General features: G+C 30.5%; 1 protein-coding gene across 1 annotated transcript; it reads left to right on the forward strand.

Moving 5' to 3' along the window:
* Positions 1-217: 217 nt before the first annotated feature.
* On the forward strand, positions 218-4,136 carry LOC137931679 (cytochrome b5-related protein-like). The gene is made up of 5 exons (XM_068775161.1): positions 218-540; positions 967-1,370; positions 2,151-2,339; positions 2,895-3,125; positions 3,810-4,136. The coding sequence occupies exons 1-5, from the start codon at positions 286-288 to the stop codon at positions 4,087-4,089; spliced, it is 1,359 nt and encodes a 452-aa protein (XP_068631262.1). The 5' UTR covers positions 218-285; the 3' UTR covers positions 4,090-4,136.
* Positions 4,137-11,191: the final 7,055 nt, after the last annotated feature.

The following is an 11,191-nucleotide window of genomic DNA, read 5'->3' on the forward strand; positions in this document are numbered from 1 at the left end:
ATTTTTTTAGGTTAGAAAAATTAAAAAGATTTATATAATACTACCAATAAAATTAGTAGTAAGGAAATAACACTTTAATGCATGCAATAAAAACCAGTAACATTTGTAACATACATACTCTTTGACAATTTCGATAGCAATTAAATTAACTACGCCGCTATTAGTACAAATGGACACAATTATCTATTTCGATTTTTGGGCTCAACGTGTCATTAAACAGAATTCTTTGTTCAATTCGAAAGCTAATAATAAAATAAATGTAAAGATTTACTGAAGTTTTGCAAAATGACTCCTTTGGAATTAGATTGGGATCATATCGCTAATGAAAGAGCTAAGAAAATGGAGACCCACGTCAGCTTTCCACAGTTAAAATATCCCTCTCTTAGAGATTCAGGGTTTAGAGATCCCATACAATGGCTTATTGGAAAAGCCTTGGATGATGGAGCCGAAGGAATTTGGCGAATACACGACAAGCTGTATGATCTAACAAGTTTCATTAAGCAGCATCCAGGAGGAGAAGAATGGCTCGAATTGACCAAGGTAAAGTTGTAAATATAGTTGAATTATTATTCCATTCTATTACAGAAATTTATTAGAACAATTAATTTAATATCAAATATAAAAAATATTACAACATTGTTTCGAGTACAAAGTTGCATCTCAATCCGTCAATATTTTTATTATTAAATAATAAATTAAAACATGACAGGTATATACAGAAAATGTTTAAATTTACATTCAACTTATTATTCGCTTTGTTAGCTCCTTGCTGATGTAAAAATTCAAGTGGGCATTTTCACGCACTTTTTAATGAACTATAATTTTATAAAATTTTGAGGAGATTGGAGTAGTCATTCAACAATTTTGATGCATATATTATCAACCCTGCAAGAAGGACGCGAAGTTAACTTCACGAATAGTTTTGTATAGATAAATCACCGAAAAAAATCCTTTTTTGTTTTTAAGGGTACCGATGTGACTGAAGCATTCGAATCTCATCATTTGAATCCGGCAATTGAATCTATTCTGAACAAGTACTACGTTAAAGATGCAAAAACACCACGTAATTCACCATTTACATTTAAAGAAGATGGATTTTATAGAACATTAAAAAGAGAGGTGTATGAAGAATTAAAGAAAATCCCAAAGAACGTTTCAAGAACAACATATTTAATAACAGATTTATTATTTTTGGCACTTTTATGTAGTTCTGCAATGGCATGTTGGGTTAAGAATATTTGGTTAGCACAGTTTTGGTACATCTTCTCGTCTACAAGTTTGGCTTTACTAACTGTTGCTTGTCATAATTTTGTACATCAAAAGACGAACTGGAGAATGTTTTTATTTAATATGAGTATGTGGTCATACAGGTAGCTATATTTCAATTCATTTATTTAATGCATGCAATAATAATAATAAAAAAAATATTATTAAATATGTATATATATATATAAACTTGGTTAGATTTGTGGCAACCGTACAATAACTAAATACAAAAAAATATGCATACCTTATTTAATAAAAAGATAGAAATATTTTCGAAGTAAAGCTCTCATTAACGAGAGTCTAATGCAAGCAGTATAGTGATCAGGTTTTGATGCTTAATTGCCTAAAAGGTACTGATAACTTTTTGCTCACCCTTTGATAGGTTTCGTTTCCATCTATAGTAGCATCAAAACAGAATATCAAGTTTTTTAGGCAATGTGTGTCGAATAGAAACAGAATCTTAAATTACAGGCTACCTATGACAAACTGGTAAGATAGATGTATTTTAAAAAGGACAAGATTATTTAGACTTAGCTGCGAGAGAGAGTTATTGACTTTAATATGCTTTGTGTACGGAGATAAGTTATATGCAAAGCTTGTTATCAACTGCATGTCAAATATAAACTGTACATAAGAACAATACGTAATAAGAAAAAATCTTTTTTTTAAAAGCTTGTGATGTAACATATATTCTTTGGTTAGAAAAATAAACGAGGGGAAGAATTCCCAAATCAAATAATTTGCTAAATATAATGATAATTGCTTATCCTGTATATTAAATGATGTAATTATAAGTAACAAGTAATAGGAGGCTACAGTAAATATTCATATTATGTTATTTACAGTATATTATGTACATTATACACAGTTTTTTTTATTTTCAGAGATTTTCGCGTATCACATGTTCTATCGCACCATCTTTACACAAATACATTGATGGATCTTGAAATCAGCGGTTTGGAACCAGTGCTATTATTTAATCCCAGAAAAGACAAACCTATCTACGCTAGACTCGGTTTTATTACCGAATTCTTCTTTTTCCCATTTATTTTTCTTCTAGGTTTCTTTAAAAGGTATATGACTTTTCTAACTTTAACGTGTTTAAACGGTTTTTATTTAGTTCGACCCGTACGGAATTTGTTTATTTGGGTCAAAATTAGAAATTGAAATTTAAGCACCTTTCCGTTGTCAGATTGATCTGAAATTTGGTACACACATTTAATTTAGATAACAATACAATATAATAAAATCAATAACATTATAAATCTAAGATGCCGCCGACACAAAATGGAGGATTACATATTTTTTCTTAACCCTTAATATGGGTATCAAATGAAAGGGCTACAATAGTAAAACACGATGATTGTCAAAATTTAAAATTCAAGATGTAAGCCGTTCGAATATGGCGGACTAGGTACAAATTTTTCCACAACCACCACAATATGGGTATCAAAAAACCGTTTAACTTATAAGTTTTTTAAATGTATTTATTAATGCTTCAATTCACGTCGTTTCTGTATCTGGATTATATTTTAAAGATTTTTTAAACATCCTTAAATAGAAATATATTTAGTACATTTTTTACCTTTTTTTTGAATTCAATCTTACTTACATTTTTAATTTTGCAGATTTATTTCAATATTTGTTAGAGAAGGATTTTTTAAAAAACATTACCGTTGGCACGATGGACTGGGTTTTCTTCTTCCACTATGGATGTGGCTTGTTACCGGTAGCTCTCTTTCGAGCGTTATTAATGTTTGGTTATGGATCGTCTGCACAGGAAGTTTACTGTTCTATTTAATCGGAGTGAACGCTGCACATCATCACCCTGAGGCTATTAAAGATGGCGATCAACCAAGGTAATCTTATTTATTAACGATATATTATTTTAGTAATAAAGTCGAAACAAAATATATATCATAACTGAAATGAATAAAAATTGTTCCATTTTATAGTCTAGCTTTTTTAAAATTAATTTAATTTTGTTCGGTAAACGGAAAATTGTTTGTTATTGCTTTCATGGAAATTACTTTTTTTTTTCTTTATTACTTTGTATTTTTTTTATTAAGAGTGTGTTTACTTGTTATTCTAATGAAATTTTTAGTATACACATCACTAAACGAATAAAACTAATTTTCTCAGATCTATATACGATAGCTATTCCGTGGCGCCTTTATATTTGTTGGAAAAAAAATTACATATTTCGCAAGTTGCAGTGATAAAGGGAAGGTTATATATCGCGCAGAATAGATGGCCGCCTTCGAGTTCTGGGATGGAGACCATGGCAAGAGAATCTTGTGAGGTTAACGAAAGACGCAAGATGCTGACCCTTTCCAACCGATCCCTTTGATATTGTATGGGAAGAGGTGGGGAACATGTCTAGTAATGGACGTCCTATAGCTGATATGATGATGATAATTTGAACGTGTTGCAAAGCACTCAACAAATTGGAAACATTAAGATTATCTGTCGAAGGTTTAAACTTATATACGTATAAATGTTAAAAAGTTAAGTGTAACAAACTAACACATACTTTTTTTTAGAGATGAAACTCCAGACTGGGGAGCTCACCAAGTGGAAGCACTTCTCGACCGCAAGGACATAAATGGCAACACATTTGCCGTAGTCACGCTCTTTGGAGAGCATGCACTACACCATATGTTCCCGACCCTCGACCATGCTGTTCTCAAATACTTACACCCGCTTTTTATAAAAACATGTGAAAAATTCAAAGCCAACTATAGGATGTCTACACAATTTGAAATGTCACTCGGTCATATCAAAGAAAACATGAGAACAACTTTTAGAACTGTAAATAATTAGTTTATTTTTTATAATGTATGTAACAGATTAATAATTTTAGAATATATTATATTTTTCATTGGTTATAGTTGCCAAGTGTTAGTAATATACTTTATTGTCATGTATTACTATAGTAATGGTGCGTATCTGTGGACATTTCTCTATAACATTAAATATACACGGTGTTTAGTTACAAGTACAAAAGCTTTAATGTATGTAGAAAAGGGAGTTAATGTAACTACTTTGCTTTCAATTAGTATACGATAGACTGTATCTAAATATTCATTGGTTTCAGAGATAATGAATAACTTAATGAGAATAAAGTAGGAAAAACCGCTTTGAAAATTCCGTTTATTTACATTTTAAAATAAATTATTGTTTATTATGTGTCTGTAGGCGACTTTGTACTTCCAGAAGTTACTGGCCTATTGCATTTAAATAGAAATAATAGGTTAACGTGACATTTTCAGAGTGTTTAATTTATATAAGGTGTTTACAAATAAAAAGGTGGAAAAGTGCTTTTACACCTATAACCAATCAGACTGTATATGGCTAGCACAGACTAAACAAAAGTTTAAATTGTTAAAAGAATATGAGCAATGTTTATATTAGTGTTGTCAATTTATAAATAAGGTTAATTGTTGTATAAAGATTAATGTCTATCAGTGACATGTTTTATCATTCCTTTTTTAAATTTATATGTTTATTTAATATACCAAGAATGTCAAAAACGTTCTGTAGTTGAACCGTTATGTTGTACTGTTATGTCAAATTTAAATGAGATAATCTCGATTTGCAAGGAGTCCTGTATGTGTTAACCACTGCCGTATCCAGGTTTCCCCAACTTTCATCATATTAATTATTGAACAATATGCTTAAATTAAACATAATGTTGAATACCACTTTCATTCAGGTGTTAGTTCTCTTGTTACACTTTGGTATTCAAAGATATAATGTAAACTTATTTTTTTAACACTTTGTTTATGTTAATTATATTTTGCATACAATATGACTATTAATTGCTTTCTAAATTTAAGCACTAAGTGGGAATGAAATATGAATCTTCGTATATATAATGAATGCCTCCTTTACCTCTTTTGTGGATCTAATTTCTGAAAACAGATTTTTAGCTGATCTCTGTTCGGCTGAACGACTATTCCTACGAAATTTGAAACCTCTTAGCCTTATGGTTCCTGGGAGTATACACCTATCCCCGGAATTACACGGTAGATATGTTCTTGAGAAAAACGTGAAAATTGAAAATTAAAAATTTCTAGTCAAAACCGTATAAATCGAAAAGCTTGCAGATAATGCATAATTTTGCTATTTAACAGTTGTGATTTTTTTCAAGATTTTTAGGTGTAGACAGAAATAAAAATAAAATGCATTGACAAGTTAAAATATTTAATGTATTACGGAAACACTGTTTTTTTTTTTATTTAATTGCAATACATTAAACAGAAGAACAAAAAATAAAACCAAAGATGTTTTATTATCCTGTATCACTGTAAGAAATTACTCTCATTCTTTTTTTCGGAATCGAAGGTTCGAATTCACTTTCATCACTCGAAGCTATTTGTACCGATTCGATGTTCTGCAGCAAAAATACTTACATTATGAGAGATGGTAATAAAATCGGTTATGGACAATTGCTTCGAATTGTAAACTTCTTCATACTGAGCCAAGCATCGTCGACATCGATATAAATGTCACGTTGGAATTGTAAAGCCCTATCATCGTTTGAGTCATTTTGTATAAAATGATTACCCAGCTTTGTTCCCAGTGAGAGTCCTTCGCGGATGAATTTAGAAGTGAATGTTACTCGCACTAATTCCTCTTCATCTGATTTGTCAGTATAATAATCTAGATTATGCACTCGTAATTTACGAATATGGAAAATTAAATCTTTCTGAAACTGTGAAACTTTCACTCAAATATAATTTTCCGTAGATAAAACTTTAATTTTATGCGAAGAAATACAGACGAGATAAATGTGTATACAGCACACGTGGTTAATCACAGTAGCATTTTGTAGAGTGCGATAGAAACAAAAAACTTATTTGGAAAACCGTGTAAAAGCGAAAACGTGTAAAACAAGTACCGTGTAAATCGGGGGATAGGTGTAGTTCGTAAGTAGGTGGTAATCTTTTAGGAAAAATAAACCATTTTTTTTATAACGAGACAATTATGACCCGTACGATTTAGTGTCTACAGATTGATGGTGACCGAGGGACGCGTGGCCTAAACCTAAACCTTTTTTTTTCAGAGGCTAAGTTCGACAGCTCTTTTACGGGTATTGGTTCAGACTGTAACTTAGATATTGTATCCCTTTTCGAGATCATCATGATCCGTGTCCCGTACGGCAAGACATAGCGGCAAAGGCACCCGAGGAGGGAATCGACTTGAGATGTCACGTAATACTCGTTTACGGGTACTTGAGACAGATACGTAGCGCGCAGAATAGATTGCCACTTGAACTTTAAGGTTCTGAAGGGGGAACATGGACCGGCAAATGCAGCGTATAACGTTACCAACAGTACCCAGCACCAACGGGGATTTTTTTGGAAATCTATGAGGGACCAGTGAATGCAATGCACTTTCTGTAACTGTAATGATGATGACGAGAGAGCTTAACCTGAATTCGATCCGTAGCTGTTGTCGGGCTGATAATTAAATATACCTCGGGTATGAATGAATTTGAAGAGCCTTTGTAATGTTGTACAAAAAAAGAACCTACTTTCTCAAAATTAGAAGTATCATTTAAAGTGGCGGAGATACTAACGTATGCATCAGACGTGTGTACACGGAAAAAGTTTACGTTATTCACAATGCCAGATGGTCGCCGGATGCTGTATTCATTTGTTGAAAGCTTGATGAATAATACATTTCTGTGTCGCTACTTCGTTTCTTTTTTATAAGAATCACATAAAGAAAAACTAAATTCCTTGTCTAAGAGATTCCTCCATAACAAAAGAAATTACATCAATACTAAAAGGAATTAATATTTTATTAATGATAGGATCCCTATGAAGTCACTTTGATAATATAAATATAAAAGTAGGTCGCTTTATACAGGCTCGAAATGTTTTGATACCCAATATTCGCAAGAATTGTTTTCTTTTTTAATTTTCGGTTTTAATCGCTAATACATATATTCAAAATATTTTTCAATATTAATTTCATTATTATCATAGGCATATGACATTAACAAATGAACAAAAGAGTTCTCTTTTGTTCATTTGTTAATGTCATCTTCTCCCAGCGGGGACAGTAGAAAGAAGCTTGCATCTAAGGTCTTCTGACAACCTTAATAAAGACGTGTTGTAATTTGTTTCTTTAATTCAGGACTATTTCTATGTGTAGTTGATTTAAAATTAATCAAAATTGGAACCATTTACTGTCCCAGCGCTCCTTTAATTAAAAAAAATATTTTCATCCTCAGAAAACTTTTTGCCCCAACTTAAGATTATTTTCTTTCCAAAACACGATAGCAACAATTATGTTTACTTAACAAACTAAAACAATATGTATACATTTTTGATTCTTTGTTCAGTATTAAAATCGATAAAAACGATAGAATGTCATTTTTACAAACGAACGGCTGTTGAAAAACATTACGTATTGAAAATTGGTGCAATTTGTTAAGTTTATGTCCCTCGAGTGGGCAATAAAGATATATGAATTTATGTTTATAACTAACCTTTCATTTTTATACAGCCGTACAGGTACACGTGAAATGCAATTGTAAAAAAAAATATTTCTCAAAAATATTTATCTTTCTTTACAATCTTATAACCAAATATACAGGATGACAGGTTATGGATGAGTGTAGAGAGGTTAATACATAGCTCATTTGACTGCGAAAACCTTAAAATCTTTTTGACCTGTTTCCAATCATCGTATATAAAGTGATCACTCATAAAGTATGTTACAATATGTTTTTTTGAACGAGCGGCTATTAACTTTTGGCCGTATAAAATGTTCAGGGACAGTAAATGATAATTAATTTCAATATACAATATTACAATTTTGAAAACGCCTTTTATTATTTGTTATATTTAAAAGTATTGATTTCGGCATAGGAAATACCGAACAATAATTGACTGCAAATGAGCTATTTGTATGAATTTGCGACTAACGATTTTATACCTGTTTCTAATTAATATGTAAATATATTTTCATCATTACAGATATAACAGTTTAGTTATTTTGTGAATGGAAGTTTCGTAACATTACATATAAATCGTGAGTTGAAATTATTTACGACACTAATGACATATTAATTAGTCATTAGTCATTAATGAGTCTAAAAAATTTAAAGCTTTAATGAGTATTAAACATGTGTACAATTTTAAAGACGAAATATCATATTTTAATGCAAATAAGCAGATAAAGTTTTTTGTAAAAATTACGGATTCAACAAATAATCAAAAAACTGAGCCACCTGCATCCATCGACCGCGCGCGAAATTGGACATGACAGAAGATTTATGTTGCACCTAAAGCCTAAAGTAAAAAACCCTTTTCCGATATAATTCATTACCATATTACAATTCTTTGGCAGCAACAAATAAGTGTCGTTGTTCACTATATTAAGAATTCGGTCCCTACGATACTTTTGCTTACATTATTTATATATTTGTAAGAGTTTTTCATCCATATACTAACTTTTCACAATATCTCTGTAATTTTAAATCGTAGTGGCTTTAAATTTGGTACGGATATTCCTTTAGTTCGCAAAGCTAGCAGGGGTATAAATAAAATTGATGTTTTGAAAAAGGTTTTTTTACACGCCAACCGCTTATTACAATGTATATTTAATAATTTGCATCTATTTTCAGATTTATAACTAAACGTAAATAGTTTTTATGGCAACACTTTGTTGCAACAAGTTGCTAGATAGGTGAGGTCTATGTCTTGCTAAAGGCCGCTACTGGATGATACTGACATGATAATGAAGGTCAAAATCAGAAATCTTAAAAAATCTAAAAAATCTGTACGAATCATTTTTAGATACAACAGTTTACTACCGACTCTGTCTAGATACGTATTCTATAAAGTTGCGGTTCGTAGCATAACCGTGATTGACCGTATTTTCATGAAATAAACATGTGTTCTGTTAACTGAAAATAATTAGTGACTCTAATAAATCATTAATTTTGGATATTCACTATGAAAATTATGTATTACGTTGGCTACTATTCAAAGCATAAAGTGATCAATTTAGGGATCCATTTAATACACACCGTGGATTAATCAATCACTGTCTGTTACGGCACGATGAAATCATTGCTAAAATGTAAGTCCATTACTAAAATTAGTAGCAGTGTTATTTAGTAATATTTTAGTATCATTTATACTGCATCATTTTATATTTATTACCCATGATGCTTTTAATCTGTTTGTACGTAAAGGTATAACTTCTTGATACCAAGGCCAGTTCAATGATTATAATTCCATGACCTAATTTCTACAGGACGGCACTACTAATCACACATTTAATGCAAGCATGGAGGTCGTACATTAAATGTTTCCAGTAAAAGTCATACCGAGGGGAGAGATTGCGATTGTGACAACCACGAAGACAACTTTATTGCCACGGGATTTTTTTCAAAAGTAGAATCTTGCTGAATTTAAGTAAAACAATTATAAAACTTGATTTTGAAGACCTTCAGTATCGAGAAAAATGTCCCTAAAGATGTAGACACCACCGTGACGATATAATTAAAAAAAAAATAAGTGATATTTTTTCTTTCGTTTAAAGAAAAATATATTCGTCCAATCACAACATTTTAACACCTTATTATTTGATGTCGCGAATCGAGTGGATTTATAATAAAGGTACGCTGATCAAAATACACTGCACAATAAACTGATATAAAACTATTATAGATATTATTCATATGTAGTATTTAAATTTATCAGGACATAATAAAAGAAACAAATTTCTGTCGCGATCTATAAATACTCGTATGCTATTTGAAAGTTTTTTGCGGCACCATTTTGTTAAGCACTATCCATAAAGTATAGAAAGAAAACTCATGACTAGACAACTACGTGACCGAACAAAGGAGAAGTTATACGTAAGGGTTAGTTTCAAACCGCAAAGTGTTCTATTTGAATTTACTTAATCCGAACACATTTAAAATTTTCTCTGTTACTGGATATCCATTTTACTTTTTACCAATACGTAATAAACATTTAAGCTTGAACGTTTTACTAAACTAAAATAAATATTTTATTGTCTTAATTAAAACTGAATATTCTTCTCGGTATACTTTGAAGTGGTCATACAATGATGCACTTGTAATTTCAAAATCTTTCTATGTACTCGTATTTATTATATTATGTAAATCATAAATATATATATATTTTTAAATATTTTTCTTCCTAAATTGGAAACATGTAGATAATAAGATTAACAATTAATAACAAAATTTATTGGTAAATTCATTTATTTTGAATATTTATACCTGAGAAATGATTAAAGACAACTCGTGTTTCTTTGATTTATAGGCACAATAGTTAAATTATATAGACAAACGGACGGAGAACTTATGTAAGTTTTTTAGTTCTAATGGTATTCATTTTATAAATTTTGTATATTTGCATTGGACGATCGCCAACTTCAGTAATTCCAACTTCAATAATCAGTGCAAAATATACTGTAAAAATTGCTTTTTTTGTGCGAAGGATTGCGAAAGAATCAAATAAACTAATAATAGTTTTTTTAAAGCTTAAAATTTAATTCGAAATACGTTAATTAAATTTATTATCACACCCATCAAGACTTGTAGCAACTTGTCAGAAAAATAAATAAATCAAACGTATTTCAGAGCGATCATTTTATTAATTCACTTAATGTTGAAGTTATAAATCTCTATTACTGGAAAACTTCAGCAATTAAATGATGAAAATAATCCAATCATGCACTTCTTTGTTTAAAGTCATTTATTTGTCGTCATTGGTTTGTATTAGAAAAGAACAGCGTTGTTTTTATTATCTCTATTGCAATTTATTCATATTATTTCTCGTTAAAAACCATCCACGTGCCTTCAATAAAATATTTAAAAAAATTTGAAATTTTTCGCTTGACTTCATATAAGGCAATTTTTTTATATATA

This window comes from Battus philenor, unplaced genomic scaffold (genome assembly GCF_028537555.1).
Source record: "Battus philenor isolate CCGP_79_NKW_IND1 unplaced genomic scaffold, ilBatPhil1.0.hap1 SCAF_8, whole genome shotgun sequence".
Taxonomy (NCBI): domain Eukaryota; kingdom Metazoa; phylum Arthropoda; class Insecta; order Lepidoptera; family Papilionidae; genus Battus; species Battus philenor.